The sequence below is a fragment of the Cynocephalus volans genome, chromosome X (genome assembly GCF_027409185.1).
Source record: "Cynocephalus volans isolate mCynVol1 chromosome X, mCynVol1.pri, whole genome shotgun sequence".
Taxonomy (NCBI): Eukaryota; Metazoa; Chordata; class Mammalia; order Dermoptera; family Cynocephalidae; genus Cynocephalus; species Cynocephalus volans.
In genome coordinates, this window is record NC_084478.1 from 104,830,384 (window position 1) to 104,853,254 (window position 22,871).

The 22,871-nt window shown below is 35.0% G+C and overlaps 1 protein-coding gene across 2 annotated transcripts in view; it reads left to right on the forward strand.

Annotated features, from left to right (window-relative positions):
- The window catches only part of DIAPH2 (diaphanous related formin 2), an 834,932-nt gene that overhangs the window by 40,128 nt on the left and 771,933 nt on the right, over window positions 1–22,871 (forward strand). For both annotated transcript variants that reach the window (XM_063083053.1, XM_063083052.1), the window contains exons 2-3: window positions 10,640–10,672; window positions 13,318–13,494. In XM_063083053.1, the coding sequence (XP_062939123.1) occupies window positions 10,640–10,672; window positions 13,318–13,494 (210 nt within the window). The remainder of the gene's footprint in view (window positions 1–10,639; window positions 10,673–13,317; window positions 13,495–22,871) is intronic.

The window sequence follows — 22,871 nt, forward strand, 5'->3', positions numbered from 1 at the left end:
TGGATCTCTCTCATTCTCTCTTGCTCTCGCTCTCTGTCTCTCTTGTTCTCTCTCTCCTCACCCCAGCCCCAGTTCTGTCAATAATCACAGGTTTGAGTGCTTACTATGTCCTAGAAACACTGCAAAAACCTCAGGACACAGTGGGGACCAAGAGAGACTTGGTCCTTACTACATTGAGTTTACAGTACAGCAGGGAAGACCCATATCAAGAGGTGATTGTGATTTGTTAATTGGAGTGTGTTACAAAAGGGGAAGTTCAGGAACCATGGGAGACTATAACAGCGCCAACTGTAACCTTAGCTGAGAGCAAAAAGAATGAGTAGGAGATGGTGAGGTGAAGAAGAAAGGGGGGCCAGGTGGGCAAGGGTGAGTGCTCTAAACAGAGCACAGAGCACATAGAAAGGCCAAGATTGAAAAAGAGCTTGAGCTCTAACCAGTATTGTTATACTGATAAAGACTCTTGCACACAGAATTCAGAGTGTGGACAGAGGCTTTAGAGCCTGGGTTCTAATCAGACCTAAATGCTAATCCCAACTGTGTGATTTATTATCTTCACGACTTCAAACAAATGACTTAAATGACTGTAAAACTTGATTTCCTAATGCACAAAATAGGACATACATTCCTGTGTATAGGATTATTGTGCAGATTTAAATGAGGCAATGCATGTAAAGCTCTTACTATAGTGTCTGGCACATAATAAATGCCCAGTAAATGATAGCTGTTATTTAGGTCGAATAGAACAAATTTGCTGAACTTTGCGAGTCTTCTTTTTAGCCTTTGATCCCTTCTCCAATATATCCTGAATATTACAGGTACACAACCCTTTTGTGAAATTCTAAAATGTGAAAGCTCTGAAAACAGACTTTAACCATTTTGTCACAAACCCCAACCTACTTGAGGCTGTGGTATTTGGATACATGTATACAATGTGTAATTATCAAATCAGGGTAATCAGTATATTTGTAACCTCAAACAGTTGTCATTTCTTTGTGTTGGGAACATTAAAAATCCTCTCTTCTAGCTATTTGAAATTATACAATAAATTGTTTTTAACTATAGTTACCCTTCTGTGCTACAGAATACTAGAACTTATTCCTCCTATCTAGCTATAATTTTGTATCTGTGACCAACCTCTCCCTATCCCCTCTCCCCTTTCCAGCCTCTAGTAACCACCATTCTACTCTCTGTTTCTATGAGATCAACTTTTTTAGTTCACACATATGGGTGAGGACACGCAGTATTTATCTTTCTGTTCCCAGCTTATTTCACTTAACATAATGCCCTCTAGGCTCATCCATGTTGCTGCAAATGACAGGATTTCAGTTTTTAATATCATTCCATTATGTATATATACCATGTTTTCTCTATCTAATCATCAGTGGGTGGACACTTAGTTGATCCATATTTTGGCTATTGTGAATAGTGCTGTGTCATAATCCTGCCCGACTATGCCAATTTGTCTGGCTAGACTAAGGCCTGGAATCCTCACAGTGCCAATTGTCTAACTACTCGACCATGACTATGCCAGTTGTGGTGCCCTTTTACCTGCCGGTAATCCTGCACTGACTGGGCCAATTGTTGAGCTAGGGCTGGGTCTGGAGCTCCCCGACCCCTCAAGCCCATTCACAGACTGGGTTACAAACCCTTCACATGCCAGGCTGGATCACCAGACCCCTTCACGCAGGTCTATGAGCTAGGTAACTGGCCAAAAGGTCCTTGGAGCCATAGGTTGGAAAGCATGGCTCTCCGGGGCGGATGCCTACCCGCCTGCCTGCTTCACTAAAACTCTCTCTCTCTCTCAAGAATACAAGAACAGCAACAAAACTAAAAAGATACACTGTCACGCATGCGCACTAACTGCACACACACACACACACACACACACACACACACACACACACACACACACACACACACACACAAAATTTGCTTACAGAGGATGCTGAACCACACCCAAATGGACCCAAGGCAAGAGCCCTGACCAAGCTATTCTATTTTTCCAACAAGTGCTGTGATAAACATGGGGATGCAGGTACTCCTTTGACATACTAATTTCCTTTCCTTTGGATATATACCCAGTAGTGGGATTGCTGTTTCACTTGAGAATTCTATTGGTAGTTTTTTGAGAAATCTCCATAGTATTTTCCATAATAGCTGTACGGATTTGCATGTTTACCAACAGTATATAAGAATTCCCTTTTCTCGGTGTCCGCACCAGCATTTGTTGTTTTTGTTCTTTTTGATAGTAGCCATTCTAACTGGGGTGAGATGATATCTCATTGTGGTTTTGATTTGCATTTCCCTGGTGATTAGTGATGTTGAGTATTTTTTCATACACTTGTTGATCATTTGTATGTCTTTTGAGAAGTGTCTATTTAGATCATTTGCTCATTTTTAAATTGGATTATTTGTTTTTTATTGTTGAGTTGTTTGAGTTCCTTGTATATTCTGGATTTTAATCCCTTGTCAGCTGATAGTTTGCAAATATTTTTTCTCATTCTGCAGGTTGTCTCTTTGCTTTGTTGATGGGTTTTTTTTTTTTTCTGTGCAAAAGCTTTTTAGTTTGATATAATCCTATTTGTTTATTTTTCCTTTTGTTGCCTCTGCTTTTGAGGTCTTATTTATAAAATCTTTGCCCAGACCAATGTCCTGAAGCATTTCCCCTATGTTTTCTTCTATTAGTTTCATAGTTTCAGGTCTTATATTTAAGTCTTTAATCCATTTGAGTTGATTTTTGTGTATGATGAGAGCTAGGGGTCTAGTTTTATTCTTCTGCATATGGATAACCTGTTTTCTGCTGGGTGTGTTTTGTAATATATGGTACACATACCATATTCCTTTCTAAAATGTGAAACATTTGGAATTCCAAAACACAGCAGGCTTCAAGGGTTTCAGATAAAAGACTGTGGACTTGTGCCACCCAAAGTCAGCTTTCTAAAATACTGCTTTCTCCATGTCTCTGTCTGAATCAGGAAATCCTAAGAACCCCCCAGTGGTTGTCATTTTTAGTCTAAAACTACTCCTTGTGGTTTTCAAGACTGCCTCTAATCGGGCTTCACCCTACATATTCAAAATTTAATGATCTTCTGCTTGAACGTTTTGTTTCATAAGGCTGCTCTCCCCAACTTCCCTGAAGTAAAACGTTAACATTGCTCCTTTTGTGTAATTTTCTCTTTTCCCTTCTTTCTGGCTATTAGGGCACAATTCTTTATAGTTTCTCAGTGAAGCTATATTCATCTGTATCTTCTTTGAACTCTTACCATATGTAAATAAATTTATTCACTAGATATTTGAGCAGGTATTATGTACCAGCTACTTTTCTAAGTGTCAGAGATCTGAAAGTGAATAAGACATTTAAGGTCTCTGCTGTTAGGGAACTTGTTTTCTAGAAACTAGAACACAAGCAAGTAAATAAAAACAAGATCATTTCAGATACTGTTTAATGCTGTGAAGATAAGACAGAGCAATGTGATAATACCTAGGAGGAGAAACTACATACCTTAGAATCTCATAGTTTAGCATTTAATTATCTGTTTTTATGTGTTTAGTTTTCACTCCCTGGTTAGATTATAAATGCCTTAAGGGAAGAATCGTATCTTAAACTTCGATGTGCCAAAGTGCTGGGCATATATTGGGTATTTGATTAATGTCTGGTTGAGACATTTGTCTTGTTTTAAAACAGAGAAAGTAAAAATTTATTTATTAAATATTGAGCCCCACTTGGCTAAGGATGTCTGTTATGTACAGAGTACTGTGCTAGGTTTTGAACCTTGTTTATTTGTGTAAAGGTAGCTTTCTTTGTCATTTCTGTTGTTTTTTGTTCATGTACCAAGAAAGAAAGAACTTTCATGTCCAAACAATTTTTTCCCATTTGAAATGATGTACTACAAAGCAAACAAACATTATTTCTATACCAGCAGAAGAAGCTACTACTCTTAAAAAGATAAATTATTTCTGCAATTGTTTCTGCTTAATTTGGGTAGTAGGTAACTTCCTCCAGTTCATTAGTGTGAATCTTTTTTTAAAGACCTAAGCAGCAGACATACATTTCCTGAACCAGTTGCGCTTAATCCTGAAGGTGATCATGCTTATTACACAGAAGAGACTGCTAGATTCTCATATCATATTCAGCCCACTTGGCAGTTCAAGGTTGAAATTTTGGCAAGACAATTCATTTAAGATAGATCCTATCTTGTTATCACAGATTACAAAATTTATCCAGTAAAGTCAACACAGTCTTTTGCTTCGTGAAGAAAACCGAAACCCTATGTACTGTGATGTCATATTTGATTTCTTGTAAATAAACATTTTGTTCTTTATAAATTGAAAGAGCATCTTAAGAAGAAAATCCCGAAAGGAATTTTTTTTTTCTTGTCATAAAAATGGTAGAAACAATTTTGATCTGCAATAGCAAAGAACTCTGGTGGGTTAAAATTTGAGGCTTTTGATTTGATAGTACTTCTGAGATGTTATGTTTATAGTTACAGAAATATAAAAGTATTGCTCTACTAAAATGATGAAATGGACAGTTCAAGATGTTAACAATAGCAAAGTAAGGTGGAGAATTGGAGCTTAATGTCTGTAACTTCATCTTCTTAACTACTAGGCTTTTGAGCTTCCAGGGCAGGATCATGTCTCTTCAAATCCCCAGTGCCTAGCATCTATCTAGCATCTCTTCATAAGTGCTAATGGTGGTAGAGGACTCCAGTACCTAAGATGACATGTGGGTGTCTGAAAATGACCCTTATTGTTAGAAAGGAGATGAAAGAATGTTTTGGAGTAATTTTAAATACAGGCAGTACGTAGTTCAATGATTGTTAAAAAAAAAAATTATTTTCCTCCTGTCGTCTTAGAATCAAACCTCTATATTGAGCTCAGTTCTAAAAATACAATTATAGATAGCTTTCTTGGTGAAATAAACACAACTAAGAGGTACTCAACCAATGCAAAATATCTTTATGATTAAATATTTCAATGCCTGAACAGTATGTTTAGCGTGGTTACCAGGTGATTGAATGGCCTTGAATTGCCTTGATTGGTCTTACTGGTTTTTAAAGTGCAGGGTGAGTACAGGATCTGAAAAGTTAGAAGGCAGGCCTTTGAATAGTAACTACTTCCTTCTGTGACTGCTGCTGATCTGAGTAAGTATTGGGTGGGGATGTCCTCAGTGATTGATGTTGATCACCTTCTCCAAGGTTTTTTCTAACTTGGAGAGTATATGGAGGTTATAATAGGGTACTACCCTGTCGGAACTCTCAGAATCTTTCTACTGCGGTTGTTCTTTCATTCCTCTTGATATTCAACTAAACTGTAACCTCCATAAAGGAAGAAATCATGTTTATCTTGTTTACCATTGACTTCTAGTGCCCAGCACTGAACAGGTGCATAGTATATGCTCAAATATTTGTTCTATTGAATTGAACGTGGTTTTCTGTGTCCTATTGCCCCTGCCCTTCTCGGAGAGCAAGAAACTTAAAACTGGGTAAATAATCGACATTTCATCTTTGTTGTAATGGCCAGCTTACTCATTTTCTTTAAAAGAGAAGAAAATAGTCAAAATAGTGTGACTAAGTTTTTGAGTTGGTAGTGAGACTTTTGAATTATATGCAATTTAGTTGTCCAATTTCTATGGTACTAGACTAATTGCATGATGTTTATAAAACATTGTATTACCATGTAACATTAGCCATAAGAGAGTTGAATCTTTACATCTTGCTGTTTTGTTAATTTCTGCCTGATTGAGAAAATTAACTTAATTTTCTTGCAATAATGAATCTTGCATTGCAATCAGAATTTCAGCATTAGAGTTTATAAGTAATTCAGACATTTCTCTTATTCTTAAGGGGTTGAAACTCTGGAGTGATACTTATAATTATATGATACTCATATAATACTGTACTAAGTTATATTTAATATAGCTGATCATTAATGAAGTTTAATAAACTCTGATTGCTTGACTAATGCACAATCTTATTGCTTTTCCAGAGTGGATTTTAATGAAAATATATGGTCACTATACTTATTGGTGCAATATACCCTCATTGCAATGACCATTTTCATTAGATTTGCATAATAAAAACTTACTAAAATGACCTTAATCGGTGCTTTTAATTCAGGGGTGTGACTCTAGTGAAGATTTTTTAGGTCATTTTTGGTTTTTGATTTTTTTTTTTTTTTAACTCCACAGTATCTTTAGTTTTGTAAACAGGAGTAAAATCCATAATATTTACTTGTGTGTAGTGTGACAGAGAGATGCACACACCTCTATAAATGACATTCAGATAAAATTTGAGAGCTTGTCCCTGAAGAGCATCTTTATAAATGAAAATATTTTTTAGTATGATGATTTTCAAATATGTTTTAAAGGTCAGTTTACATGGAAATGACTGATTTAATACTGTCAAAAGATAGTTCTTTACAGTTCTCTGAACTTTTTTCTTTTTGATATTGTTTTTGTTGTTATTCTCAAGTCCTTTTGTACCTCTCTTTTTTTTGATTAATACGTAAAGACAATTGTGTGGCAGAAATAATTTATTTTCTATTGCAGATCATTTAATTTTAACTTATGCAATGATTTAAATGCATTTTTAATGTACAATGGCCAAATATCGCCCTTTCTGAAACTTAACCTCTTCATATCTGCTTAAAGATTTTCCTTTTCAATAGACCACATTTGTCTCTTTTTTTCTGAAGTTATAAAGAAGAATTCTAAATAATGTTAACAGTATATTTATGAAATATATTTATGAAATAAGATATGAAAGCATATTTTTACATGACGTAAATGAGAAAATATCCATATTAGGTTAAATGTGCACAGTTATACAGGACATACACTTTGTATTTGAATGAAATTTATAAATCAAGAAATGAGGAGCAGAGTGTTTTTCTTTATAGTTCTCTATCACAAGTAATTGGGGTAATTTTTTATGGGAGTGTAGTTTCCTATGTGCCTTGGGGTGCTCTATCATTCTTGAAGATGACTGTTAGGAAAAAAAATTCTTTAAGAATAAAATAAACAAAGCACAATCCTCCTCCAGTATTATTTTAGACAAGGGGTCCACATTTGGTTTATCAATAACTGAACTTCAAACTCAATGGAAGTTCCAGAAATAGAAATGTGTCTAGCAAAATGGGCATTTCAGGTCAGAGGGAATGATGGAGGCACAAACGGGACATTGTGGGGCATTGAAAAAAGGATTTCTAGGTTTTTTTTTAATAGCAGAGGGGTCATGAGGGAAGAAGTAGAAGGTAGCCTAGGGCCGAATCATACATGGCTTTGAATGCCAGGTTAAGGATATTAGTCTTTTTTCTATAGGTCATCAGGAGGCATTGAATATTTATGAATGGGAATGTGATAGTGATTCATAATCTTTATTGAGCTTCAGTGTGCCAAGCACTGCTCTAGGCATTAGGGGTACACCCCTAAACCAGACAAAAATCCCTGTGTTTGTGGAGCTCACATTTTTAGTGTGAAAAACAAACAAAAATAATAATAAAGTAAATAATAGATTATGTTGAAATGTGCTAAGTCCTATTGTAAAAAGGAAAAGTAGAGAATGGTAAATCAGGTCAGGAGAGCCAGGAATGTGGAGGGGGCGGATGTTTCCATTTTAAATAGGATGGACCCAGTAGGCTTCACTGAACAAAACCTTGTAAGGAGGGTGAGGAAGTGAGCCATATGGAGAATGGAAAAGAGCATTCGAGGCAGAAGAAAGCCAGTGCATGTGGCTCATTGCCTTATTAGGTCCATGTGACTGGAGCTGGGTGAATGAAGGGAGAGAAGCAGGAGATGAGGTCAGAGGGATATGGGGAGTTTGCAGATCAATAGGACCTTGTAGGCCATTGTAACAACTTAGACTTGTGCTGGGAAGGAAAATAGAGAGCCATTGGATAGTTTTGAGCTGAGGAGTGATATGATGTGACTTTGGCTTTCACAGTATCACTTCTGTGTGCTTTGTTCAGAATTAACTGTAGGAGAGCAAAGGTGGAAGCGGGGAGACAGGATGTTACTACAGCAATCTGGGCAACAGCCGATGGCAGCTTGAACCAGATCTTTGCAGACTACAAAAGGATTACTATGGGACTGGACATCTGCTTGACTATTGGGAATGAAGGAGTGGGGGGAGACCAAGGTGACATGCAAGTCTTCAACCTAGACAAATGGAATGCAGGTGCTACCATTAACATAAATGTTACCTTCTTATTTGTAAAATGAGAGGCTTTGGCCAGATTATCGCAAATTCTATCCAGTTTGAATAGTTTCTAACTCCATACTGTGTGTTTTAGTATGGACAAAAAGTATGTTAATTCCAAAAAAGAGAATAGTAGTGGGGAGAGAGGACCACTCAAGTCTCTTCCCGTAAGACCAGATGGAAATATTGCTAGCAATTATTTTTTTCTTATGTCTGTCTCCTGTGATTAAACTGTCAACATGTATTCAGTTGAGATACACATTTGAAGCATTTCAGACATATGTGTACCTTAACTTAGAAAATTTGACTAAATAAAATTATATTTTCCCCTAATTTACATTCTTCCTTTAGAGCTATGGATACATTTCCAATCTTGAGCTTATAACTTCAAAGGATGGGAAAATAAGGAAAACAAGAGTCACCTGAAGAACTGCATAATGTGTCTCAAAAACCTAGGTGGACAGGCAGGCACACATCCAGATGGTGGCAGGGTTAGTTAATGGACTTTGGATTCTTTGCCATTTCTTTCTCTGATTTTGCATTATGTGAAATCACAAAGCTTGCCATTGTGCATTAGAGTTTTCTGTAACCCATTAGAATAACTAAAGAGAAAATAACTGGTAGAGAGAGTCCTAGGGTGAATTCATCTTTCTTAAAATAGCTTCAGTTCTGATATAAATAATCCCCTCCTCTTTTCTTTTTCCTAGGCAGTAAAGATTTATTGGGGTTTGTGTCAGCAGGATATAATGAAGACATAGTACAGAAATTAGATGTTTAGATCCCTGAGGGAATCAATGGATTAAAAGTAGAAAAAGAACTGTATATACAAGTGTAATAGTATATTTGCCCCAACTGATCCAGGGGAGGATGACCTTTAACAGCACTGGGTTGGTGGTATTTGAAGATGATTTCCTGAGATCCCGAGACCAAGCAATTCTCACTCAAAACTCACGATGGAATCCTCCGCACCAGTGAGAAGACTGTATTTTTCTTAGTAAAGAGGGACATGAACATACATGACCAAGTTGATACACATTATTCAGCTTCGGTTGTAAGAAATCAATGTATAGAGGGCTGGCCCATGGCTCACTCGGGAGAGTGTGATGCCCATAACACCAAGGCCATGGGTTCGGATCCCTATATGGGGATGGGTGGTTTGCTCACTTGAGAGAGCATGGTGCTGACAACACCAAGTCAAGGGTTAAGATCCCCTTACCGATCATCTTTAAAAAAACAAACAACAAACAACAAACAAACAAAAAACCCCAATCTTGTATAAATATTACTTCTTTCAACTGAAATTTAACGTACAAAAGATATGAACAGACATCACCAAAAATAGCAAATAAGGGGCCGGTCCGTGGCTCACTTGGAAGAGTGTGGTACTGATAACACCAAGGCCACGGGTTTGGATCCCATATAGGGATGGCCGGTTAGCTCACTTGGGAGAGCGTAGTGCTGACAACACCAAGTCAAGGGTTTAGATCCCCTTACCAGTCATTTTTTCGAAAAAAAAAGAGAAAGAAATCAATGTATTATATGTGGCAGAAGGGTTAAATTCAATTCCTAACAGACAGTCTTTAACAATCTGGTTCTTTCCTTATTACATCACTTAAGTTGGCACATCAAAGTATTTATAATATAATAAAACTGCTTTATGCAAATCATGTTACTGTATGATCTTGAAGTATCTTCTGAATCATGGAAGATTACTAAATTGTTAGGTATTACTTTAGTATTGTTGTACTCTAATTCTTCAAATAATGGTGCCCATATGTTGAGGTATTTTTATTAACCATTGTGTTTTATCTACTAGAAAGCACCATTTTCAATGATTCTCAGTATTAGAAGTAGAAAACGACATGCAAAAAAAGTGCTGGGAATTTTTGAGAAATGGGCATATATTAACAGAATTACTAAGTTCAATTTTATTTAGAATGTTTACAAAGATGTCCTTTAAATATCTGTTAGATGTAATACTGAGTTCTTAGATGGAGTTGTTTCATTATATTTCATTGCTGTTAATGTGACATTTTCCTATTGTACATGTTGTTTTTTAATTTTAGGTATCTTAAAAACATGATCATTCATTCCAAAACTTCAAAAAAACCTGCAGAGGTTTATGATTTTGCTGTATGTTTCCTCTCATTTGAACATTGTGGTAGTGATGGCTGATCCAGGTCTGGCTTTGGGACCTTGGGAGCCATATTTTAAAACAACCCCCACCCCCCTTTAATTTTTAATTTTTAAAAAGTTGTGCTTTTCTGTTTGTAAAGAATGTATTATTTATATATTTGAACTTTCTAATTCTTTTTGACTACTTACAGTTGATAAAATAAAAAATGAGAATCATTCAATTATTATTTTCTTGTTTGATCTATGAATTTCTCTTATCTGACTGGTATTTCTTCTTTTTGTTTGTTTCCTTTTGGTTTTAATAGAACATTCAAATAAAAACTTTGGCAGATGATGTGGTAAGGTGGTCTTAGCAGCATGTTATTACATTACTTATGCATGTTGCCTTTTCATTAAAATGGGTGGACATGAAAGCATTGATATATGTAAGATACAAAATGTCTGGATGTTTACAAAGTACAGTAGAATGGAATAGAATGACTTCTCTCTTTTGAATATTAACTATCTATAAACTATTGTGTGAGATCCCAACAAAATTTGATATCATCCTCCTGATATGTACTTTAACCAAATGTTTTTTTAAATCTCTATGTAAATGTAGACTCTGGAAAACACAGGCATTTCCTTTTTTGATAGCCAAATAAATTGACTGTGAATATATTAAACATTAATATTGGGGGAAATTAATTTCAAATAGAAAGGAAATTAAGTTCATTCTATTAGTTAGATATAGGCTATTAACTTTAAAAACCTTAAATATTTTCAATCTGAGTCTATCATAGTAAAACATTAAAAATTATAGGCTCAAAATTTAAGTGTGCCCTTTTATAGCTAAACTTTAAAAAAGGTATTTTAAGCAATGTCAATTTTTTTCTGTGTGATATTACCTATCTGCAAATAATGTAAAATAGTGTTAGTGCTCTCAGGAGATGAAGGTATGTGGTTTAACTTCATTTTCTTACCAAGATATAGCTGAAATCAAAAGCCAATTTTCTAGATAAAAATGAAGGATGTAGCATAAGATCAAATATTTGTAAGTAATGCTACTCAGTAAAAAAAAACTAGTATTGCAAAAGTAAACATTAAATGATAGGAAGGGAAAGGAAAAGAGATATGTTGATTTGATGGTCAATTACATATTTAAATGCTTTCATCTCCACCATATCTTTAAGTAATATTTGACGAATATGTACTCAGCTTCTTTGGGATTACTTAATTTTTTTTTGAGTTGTGTGAAGATATACTCCGTATCTAAACCAACTTAATTTCCCTCAAAGAATTAAAAGAAAATTTGAAAATATGGTTCAAGATGATTCAGAGAAATGAACCTTAAGTTAATGTGAAGACTGGGATAGGAACCAGGGGCTCGAAAATCTAGGCAAGTCACTCTTTCTGTGAAATGAGGGAGTTGGTCTAGATAATTTTTCAAGTTTCTTCCCAGTTCTAAAAAATTATAATTTATATAATCTCTTGGTAAGCAACATGTACTCAAATCATTTTTGTAATCCTAAATAAGCTGCTTAAACTGCTGACATTTCTTTCAAAGTACACCTTTTAGTTAAAAAAAAAAGTGTTCTTTGAATTAATAAAATAAAGGTATGTTCTTTAATTGGGGTCAACATAATTTTACATAAGCTGTAGTAATAACTTCTATTGGGCTTTTTGTATTGTTGAAGTAATTTGTAAGGTCTCTGGTAACATGGCAGTGAAGATGCACTGTCCTCGTATCTAACATGTCTGCTTGTTTAACATGAGCCAGTGGTATGCATGTGCTTCCTAACAGAAACCAGAATAAAACTGAGTTGCATTCAGTTTTATGTACATAACTAATTTTTGATGTCTAACATTTTGTGGTTTAAAATTGAATGGCCTGTTTATATGCAACTGAAATCATTAACCCACTTTATGTGAAATAGCAAGCTAATTATTAGAGATTGTGCATGGACTCAATGGTTCAAAGTCAATATCCATAAAATAGCAATTTCTTCCTAATAGTGTTTGTGGTATTAAGATATTTCTGTTTAGGGCCGAGCCCGTGGCGCACTCGGTAGAGTGCTGCGCTGGGAGCGCGACAACGCTCCCGCCGCGGGTTCGGATCCTATATAGGAATGACCGGTGCACTCACTGGCTGAGTGCCGGTCACGAAAAAAAAAAAAAAAAAAAAAAAAAGATATTTCTGTTTATGTTATATTTCTAGTAAGTGGAAAAGTTGATGTTTTTATTTTTGTTTTGCTTCCTCATTGGTCTCACTTTTTAGAGAAGAAAAAGTTGGGGGAAAATAAAAATAATAGTACCAACAATAATAATAAATAGCAGCTAAGCACACTAAACATATTAAGTTAAATCTCACAATAACTCTATGGTGTAGGTAATGTAATTATCCCTATTTTAGAGATGAGGAAACAGTTATAGAGACCAAGTGACCTTCGTAGGGTCACCCAGCTAGTAAATGGCAGAGCTTGGATTCAGACCCAGGTAGTCTGGCTTCAGAATCCATGTTCTTAACCACTCTGCTCTGCTGCTACCCTGACAAATTATTCATATATACTTGTCACAATTTTTACCACTTTGAAGATGAGAAACGTAACCATAATTTTTCCACATAATTGGATATTTGTAGCACCTTTTATTTTGTCTCTTTTTTTCATAGCTCTAAAGTTGCCACCAAAGACACATTCTCCCTGAAACAACCACAGGACTTTGATCCGAGACTTTCTTTCACCAATTTACTGTGCAGAACAGAAAGGACAAGGGACTAAGTTTTACTTTTGAGGAATACTTTTCACCCCCAGACTTCTGCGGCTGAAGAACTACTTCAAGCTTTCAAAATAGTACAATCTCTAACTGGAGCTTGCTGCTTAAAATAACATTTTGTCAAAAGACAATAAGGATATATATTATACTAAGTGCCATTTTGATGTTTCTATTCTTCATGTTCGTGGTTCTTGATCTGTTTCTTAGGGCTTTTTTTTTCTGTTTGCAGCGTGACCGAATTACAAGTTTTAGAAAATCTACTGTCAAAAAAGAAAAACCTCTTATTCAACATCCTATTGATTCTCAAGTTGCGATGAGTGAGTTTCCAGCAGCTCAGCCATTATATGATGAACGATCTTTGAATCTGTCAGAAAAGGAAGTACTGGATCTCTTTGAAAAAATGATGGTAAGTTAGACCCCTAATTTTGTTGTAATTTAAAAATATGTGTGCCCAGAATAACACTGGGTTTTAAGTAGGTGTGTTTGTATGGTTGTGTTTATATCAGAAAAAGAAGAGATCAGAAACTTGTTGATACAACAGAACTATTTGCAAAAGTATCCGTTTTTTGAGCTAAAATGGCTTTAACTGTCTCTCTTTCACTATGAGCTCCTAAAAGCGGGGGCAGTCTCATTTATCTTTGTTTCTTAGTACCTGTATTTACTAGTCTGTGGCACAGTGAATCAATTTTTCAATTAACTAATTTGTATGCCTGTTTCTATAAAGCAAAACAGGCCTAAGTCCACTTTGCTGAAAACAGCACAAGGTCTCTTGTTGGGTATATGAAATAGAGTTGGGAGGGCAGAGGGTAAGAAACAGTAGAGAAAACAGAGAAATTAATTAATTCAAGTTTGTTCTATTAGCAACAGTCACAAAATCTGCATTTTCTAGCATGTTTCTTATGTTTTATAGCTTATGGCCTAAATTTTTTCCTATATTAGATAATGAATATAATATTTGGGGTATTCACTTTTCTCTTGTGATTATTACTGAATAGGATGCCTACCATAGTACTAGGACGTAGTAGGTGCACAGTGAATGTTATATACTGATTATGTGAAAGAATGAATGGATGCAGTTTAATATGATCATACTGTATTAGAGTACTTTTAAATCCTGGAAGTGACCAATAAAAACTGGTAATATTAAACAACTTTTAAATAAAAAAAATATTTTGAGTATTCAGCAGTTTATGGTAGGAGAGGGGAGAAATGAGGTATTGGGTCATGTTACATTGGTTAGCTTGATGAGAGAAGGACTAAAGATCCTTAATTCATGATTCATTCATTTAAAATTTTATCCCACTTATCAATACAAATATTTGTGTATGTCTATTTATCGGTAGTTAGGGTTCACAGGAGTTTCAAAGGTCCCCTTACCCACACCAAAATAAAAGGTTAAGAATCAATGAATCCCGATCCTCTACGCACTATGGAATATCTCGTTACCACCCCTCTCCATACCCCCACTATTTCTCTCCTGTGCCTAGAAGAGTTAGTAGACTTTTAATAAATATTCATTGAAAGTTGTTGAATAAATACATACAAATTGCCTTTATCTTTAAAGTTTTCCTTGACTCTTCCTTGACTCTTCTTGTCTAGCCACAACTGGCATTTGGCTTTTTCCATGCAACAAGTCCTGTCACCCTCTTAAACTCTTCCTCTGAGTCCTGTGGTGCACCCTTTTTCCTGCTGCTCTTTCCATGTAATCTTCTTTGAATCATCATTCAACAATCTTTTCTCTTGTGAAGTCTTTTACCTGCTGATCTTCCTTGATGATGATAGCACCTGGATATCCTTTTCTCTTTTTCCCTTGCTTCTCATTTTGGTTATATCAACTATTATGTTGATAATCCCTTCAGTACATCTTTGCTCTTAGTTCCTTGATTTCCTAAATTCTGACCTCTGCATCTCTATATGTAGCTAATTATAGGTATGACCACACCTTGGACAGTGTCATTTTTGGAATAATACCTCCTCTAATATCTTTTACTCTAAAATTCTCCTTGGAAGCTAAACAACCTATACCTACTCTCCAAGGCCCTACATTTTACAGAGCATGTGTTGTGTTGTGGTTAAGAACTTGGACTTTGGAGTCATTCAGATCTGTGTTTGACTTCTGGCTCTGCCATTAATCTTCTCACCTTGTGAAGGCTATATAAGCTCTCTATACTTTATTTTCCTTAACTGTAACAAAGGCATAAGAGATCTACGCTTATTTTTAGGGTTAAAGGAGATGCTAGAATAGTGTCTGGTATATAAGCTTTCTATATAAGCACTTTTATAAACGTTTGTAGCATTCCCTTCTTTTATTAAACAAGCCCTATTCTTTTTTCAATTGCCAGTATTTTTGATAACCTAGATGCCCCTCAGTTTGCCACCCTTTTATTCTATCTTAACTTAGTCACCAAAAACAACAAAAAAATCGGAAACATTCCTTGAGACTATTAATAATTTTAATCTTTTAAAATCTTTCTTCTTCTCTTCACTCAAAAATTATACTTATATGGCTTTAATCTGCTGACCAATTTGGTTACTGCTTTTTGCAGTATTGAAATAGATCTCTGAGTTCAGCATTGGCATTGCCATACTTCATTTCCCTTAAGCTCAATACTACAGGGCCATCTTCCACTCCATTCCTTTTCTTAGTCACTTCTAATTGCTTACCAAATTCCATTGGTCCTGCTTCTGTGATAACTGTGTTATATCTATGTCTTCACTTGTCCTCTAGCCGCTGTTGCCCTCATTTAGATGATATCCCTCTGTAGTTTTTTCTTGTGGCTACTAACATAACTTCCTAACTGATCTTTCTCCTGTTCTCCAGGTTTTTGCCTATTCTAATCCAGTATTGCCCTATTAATGATTCTGAAACAGATTCCTTTCATGAAGCCCCAAGTGGGCCCTTATGTTTCAATCATTTTATAAATCCCTACTCCATTCCCTCAACTATACTCCTAGATGAGTATTCCACACCTTTATTTTGCTGCTCAAACCTCAAAACTCTTCCCATCTTTATTCTCTGCTGATGACTTTGCTGCTTAATTTGCTGAGTAAATTGAATAGAACTTACACAGGCTCCCACCACCACATCTATCTAACTTTTAGTATCTGTACTCACATAGTCTGTCTTGTTACCTCTCACCATTGGTAAGCTTTTCATGTCCTTATCTTTCCACTTGTGTATAAGACCCCATTCCTTTTCACCTACTCACAGACATCACTCCAATAATTTTCTCTTCTTTTCTACTATTCCAGCAGCATACAAACATGCTGTCCCGTGTTCCAAAAACCTGCTCTAGACCCTAACCCTATTGCCAGCTATCACTCCCTTTATTTACTCTCCTTTGAAGCAAAGCCTAACCTCACAATCATTTTGTTTATGTGTAGTGCTTCCAATTTCTCTCCTCTCAAGTCACTGTAACCAAGCTTCCATCCCACATTCTATCAAAATCGCTCTTATCCATGTCACCAAAGATCTTCATGCTGCTCAATCCCATGCTCAATTCTCAGTTCTCATCTTAATTGGCCTTGCAACAGCATTTGGTGCAGTTGATCATTCTCTCCAATTTGAAACACTTTATTTTCCTTCCTACCTCTCAGGCTGCTCCTTTTCAGTCTTCTCTGCTGCTGCTTCTTTATGACCTCAACCTCTAAATGTTGGAGAGGCCCAGGAATCAGTTATTGGACATCTTTTATCTATCTATACTATTTTTTTGGTGATTGCAACCAGTCCTGTGGCTTTAGATTCCATTCGTATGCTCACAGTTCTCAAATTTATCTTCAGCTTACTCCTCACATCTGAACCCCAGACTGTGATGTATCAAATTTTGTAGTAAACACCTGTCCTTGGATGTTCAATAGGCCTCTGAAAATAACATCCCAAAATGAACTTCTGATATTTGTCTCCAACCTCCTCCTCCAAAAGTCTTCCCCTTCTCAGTTGATGGTATCTCCATCCATCCACTAACTTAGGCCAAAAACTGTGGAAATCTCTTTCTCACATTTCACATTCAGTCCATTAGGAAATCCCTTGAGCTCTCCCTTCAGAGTAAGGTACTTTTGCAATATCTGACCATTTCTTGCCAACTCCACTGGTACCACACTGGTTGAGGTCTCACCTGGATGACTACAATAATGGTAGCACTATTCAGATTACCACAACTCCTAATTGGTCTCCTTGCTTCCACCCATGACCTTCTATATTTGCAATATATTGAAAGCCAGTATACTTGCAATAGCCTATAAGGCCCTATTGGTCTGAACCCCTCCACCTTACCTCTTTGGTATCTTCCTCTACTGCTCTCTTCCCTTGTTCACTCTGCTTCAGTACACACATACCTGTTATGTGATTGTAGCAACAATAATTCCTGGTGGTTTTCGATTTTTATATTTGTGTTCAACATTTACAGTGTTTTCGAACTTTGTACAGCATTCCTATTTTCTGGTTTGAATATTCTAGTATTCCCTCAGAAAATTACCATTTTTCTCTTTAAATGTGTGGTGGTTTTTAAAAGATGTGCTTGTTGGAATATAAACGTGATATAAGTAAATGTACAGCTTGGTGCCACATTTTCCCTAATGGGAATTTTTTCTTCTGTGGGAATCTTGGAATAGGATATTAAGAAAAGGTATTTTTCAGGTCCTATTGTATTGTGTTATGCTTTTATTTGTTGGGTCTCATTTATGTTCTTATGTCACCCACATACTCAAACATTATAAACATGTGTATTTAGACATTAAAAACTTATTTATATACAGTAGTGGGATTGCTGGATCATATGGTAGTTTTAATTTTTTTAGGAAACTCCATACTGTTTTCCATACTAGTTGTACTAATTTATATTCCCACGAACAGTGTGCAAAGGTTCCCTTTACTCCAAGTCCTCAACAACATTTGTTATCTTTTGTCTTTTAGATAATAGCCATTCTAACGGGTGTGAGGTGATATCTCTTTGTTAATTTGCATAATGTTAAGTGAAATAAGCCAGATACAGAAAGACAAATATCACATGTTCTCACTCATATGTGGAATCTAAAAAAGTTGATCTCATGGAAGTAGAGTAGAATGGTGGTTACTGTAGGCTGGGGTGGTTGAGGGTGAGGGTGGAGAGATGTTGGTCAAAGGATACGAAATTTCAGTGAGGAGGAATAAGTTTAATAGATCTATTGTACAACACGGTGACTATAGTTAATAAAATATTTTGTATTCTTGAAAAATGCTGAGAGTGCGTATAAAGTGTTCTCACCACAAAAATGGTAACTATATAAGATAATACATATGTTAATTAGCTATATTTAGTCATTCCACAATGTATATATATCAAAACATCATCTTGTACATGGTAAATACATACAATTTTATCTGTCAAATTAAAAAAACCTTATAAATGAATATATATTATTTTTAAATAGTAGGATAATATAATAGGAGTAGAATATCAGAAAAATTTAGATTGATTAAAAATAGATTAAAAATAGTAACCCAAAGGTTAACAGGAAATTTTTTTTAAGAATTGTATCTCTTCTTTGAGAGAAGTCAACTTATACCTTGAACATTACATATTTTTGAAATTATCTTTAGTTTGACTATACTCAATTTACAGTGAGCAAGTTATTTTATGAATAAGCATAGTTTTCATTTGCTGTACACATATGGCCCAGGCATGAAACTAAACAGTTTACGTGTACTATTTCAGTTGATCCTTATGACAGTGCCACAAAGTAGGCAACATTGTTGTACTCCATTTTCAGATGAAGAAATTGAAGCTTAGAAAGAGGCTAAGAAAATTGGTCCACTAACTTGCCTAAGCTAATAAATGGCTGAGCTGGAACTTAAACTTAGGTAAATAAAAATCTAAAACACTGGCATTTTGTGTAACATCTGCCTTTAATAATGTTTTATTTAAGCTAAATATAAAATTAGTACGTTTTCTTTGCACACATATTGAGTGGAAGTAGAAGGCAACTGAGAAGAGGTACATTGGGTAGTAGGTAAAGCCAGCCTGGGATGGATTATTTCCTACTGAAGATGGAAAGTTGTCTGTAATTGCTTTTTACAGAGCATCAATTGAAAATAAAGAGGCCAACAATCTAGTAATGAAAATTCTTAAAATGTCATTATCACAGTTAATTGAGAAGGCACTTTAGTCATTCTGTTTCTAAAACACAGAGGTAGATTTCCAGATATGAAATTTTCCTTTTTTAATCCTTGTGGGTGTCCTTCCTTGTAAAAATAATGTAAAAGATGTTCTTGTCCTATTTGATGGCTGTTATGACAGTCTTGCTTCTCATGAGCTTCTTGATATTACCCTTTATTGTGCTGTTACTATTGATTGGCTTTTGTAGGCTTTAGAGATGTGCAAAGGTTTAGAACATTTGGCCTAAATATTATATAGTAGAAAATGTTTTAAATAATTGCATCAAATACCATGGCATTATACACAGTAATAGTATATGAGATGCTTGACAAGAAATAAATTACCTTAAAATTGCTAATATAATTTATTATTTGGAATTTCTCGGTGATGATATATTTTGGTAAAACTTTTGGTGAAAACTTAAATAATGAAAGGTAATATTTAAGTATAATTCTGTCTTACTCTGATAATTGAAACTCCTGTTATGCCTGAGGATCATGTCCATCAACAGCAGTTCTCATTTTATGGGCTTGTAGATGTATGTAATATTAGAGCTAAATCTAAAATTACTGCAGCACATATTTTTAAAAAAGTATTAGATCTTTTATTTCATTCCTAATAGCACATTTTAAAAATTACTTAGTTCTTTATAGCTAAGGAAAATCCTGAAATGAGTCCAGTTAACTGAAAGATCTTAGTGTTTCCATTTTACTTTACTAGTGTTTTAGTAGATTACTAATGTTCCATTGACTCTGACATCTATTCTGTGTACTGGTACATCACTTTTTATGTTGTAGATATTAAATGAAGTAATTATGGACAGACTTTCTGAGTAATGGAATTAATGGCTATTGCTGAAAGATTTAAAGCTTCAAATTTGAAATTTTCAGATGATTGTTTATTTTATAGAGTACAGCTCTTTGTTAAGTGTATCTTCCATAGTTTATGAGACTGAATTTTGAACTTAGACTGTTAATTGAAAATTGAGAAGTGGCTCCTCTTAAATTTAAATTTAATTTTAATTTTATTAATTTAACTTATAAATTATAAAAATTAATGTATTTAAATTTCAATTGAAACTGGGAAGTGGTTCTTTTTAAAACTTTAAAAATATGATTGTTATAATTACTTGCATGGGGTAGGTTATACTTGCTTTTTAAGATTCCTGTTCCCCTCCCCTGCCCAGAGTTACGTTTTCAAATCTTCCACAAGTGGGTAAAGGTAGTAGGACCAAAACAGTACTGCTTCCACCTTTTAATTTTTTTATCGGTAACTTTTAGAGATGACTGAACTACAGTGGTATTAAACATCATCTTTAATCCCAAAATCAAATTTGAATGAGATTCATATTTGTAACCTTTCTCATGTTAATCAGATGCATTTTGCATTGCCTCTAAATAGGATTGAATTAAATATCTCCTCCGTTCTACTTTAAATATAAGAAAATTAATAATGCTATAATTGAATAACTATTCAGCATGTTTTAGTTGTCATAGCGTTTGAGCTTACTGAGAATAGCTGAGCTGGTTTTTATACATTTAGTAGACTGCTTAGGGACTTAAATGTTTAATAGTGATAACTTGTTTTATCAAAACTGAGTTAATGCAATTAGAGTTCTCTTTTTGGAGGGGGAGGGGAGATTTTCATTTTAAGCTTAAAAAAATAAATACAGAAACTTCTTGGGAATTCAAGTTGGAATTTGATTTCTATTAGCTAGCACAAGGATCTGTTAAGTGTAGGTCCAGGTTTTGTTGGTAACATTGGATTCATATAGATATGTCAATAAGGACTGTGTTTTAATATAGGTAATTAAATAGGTTTGTCTAAAAAGATGAGGCTAGTGATGATTTATGATTAATTTCTGGGCACATTTCATTTCAACCCCATTTATTAAAGGTAACGTTTAAGATATGATTACACATGCAAATTTGATGTTTTACACCTTTTTCTATTCAGCAATTTATATTAATATACTTTGCATTTTGGGCATAATGTAAAGATAGTATAGTTGTATGCAGTAAATACTAAATTATCTACCCAGTGTTCCATGTGCTAGAAATGTCATAAATAATCCCAAAGCTTTTAATTTTCATTCTCTCACTTTTCTCTTTTCATCAATTTAGAGAGAATGTTTGCCTTTGGACACCAGGTGTTATACTTAAACCCAAGCATACTTGTTCTCCCCTAACTGCTATCATGGGTTTCTTTCTCACCCAACACCAGTCTTTTAGAAGTTGGTTCACTTGGGGCCGAGCCCGTGGCGCACTTGGTAGAGTGCTGCGCTGGCAGCGCGACGACGCTCCCGCCGCGGGTTCGGATCCTATATAAGACTGACCAGTGCACTCACTGGCTGAGTGCCGGTCACAAAAAAAAAAAAAAACAAACAAACAAACAAAAAAAAAAAACAAAAAAAAGAAGTTGGTTCACTTGGATGAGATCATTTTAGTGCTCTCAGCATAAGTAGTTTTAATTAATGGTTAAGTTACCATAAAATAAATTATCAGTAAACTAGTTCTTAACTGTAATAAGCCATGGAAATAGTTGTCAGAAATGATTAGATTCTCACAAATTGTCTAGACAGAATAATTTCCATTGGTTACATTTATATTTCCAGTATCCTTACTCCATATTATTAGACTGAGATAATGCCAGCATCATTTCTAGACAATATATTTTATTTTCTCATACAAATTCCTACAAAAAGCTTATAAAGGAGGAACAAAACTTACCCAGTAAACAGGTCTAAAAGGTAACTAAATTTGGGTCAATTTTTAGTTTCCTTACCAAATATGATTCTCACCAAAGGCTCACACCTGAGGGGACAGCAGGATAGTAGTTCCAAGAAGAAAAATTAAAGAAACTAGGTTTGCAAATTTACTCTAATTGTAGCTGGTAAACCTCACAGTTCACTCCCTCTGTCCTTGGTTTGTACATAGAAATATTTTGAAAAATATTTCTCCTGTTTTGAAAGGTTCTGCTAGTATTTATTGCCATGAATGCATTTCAACAACCAGTTATTGATATGTGCAATGTGCTAGATAGTATGTTACCTGCTGGAGGTACGAAGATGAATGCTACCTGCTGGAGGTACGAAGATGAATGCAACTCCCTTACTCTCAGAGAGCTCATAGTTGAGGCAGAGAGACAGGTAAACAAATGATTTCTGTAGTGGTGGGATAGCTGGAATAGGCTACTGTAGGTACTTAACCCTGTGCAGTGGTGCAGTAAGGAAGCAGAGAAGACCTTAAAATACTCTGAAAACCAGTGTCACTTCTGAATTATCAGTCTTTATTTTTTTGGCATTAAAATGTTCTCAAAGTTTGAACAGTTTACTTCATCAAAGTCCAATGCCTACTGTTTTTAAGTTCTGAGGAGAGATCAATGAACAACCCAAAGTCCCTACCATCAAGGAGCTTGTGTTCTGAAAGGCATGATATATTGGAACATAAAGTGAAATTGTTAAAAAAACAAACAAACAAACAAACAAACAAAAAAAAAACAAAGACAAATTTTTGTGTCATGGTGAAGTTTATTTGAATGCCAGGTGCAGGGGACATAAAAATGCCAAAGATACTATGCCTGCCACAAGGATTTTATTTTGTATGGCTCACAAGCTAAGAGTGGTTTTTATATTTTTAAATGGTTAAAA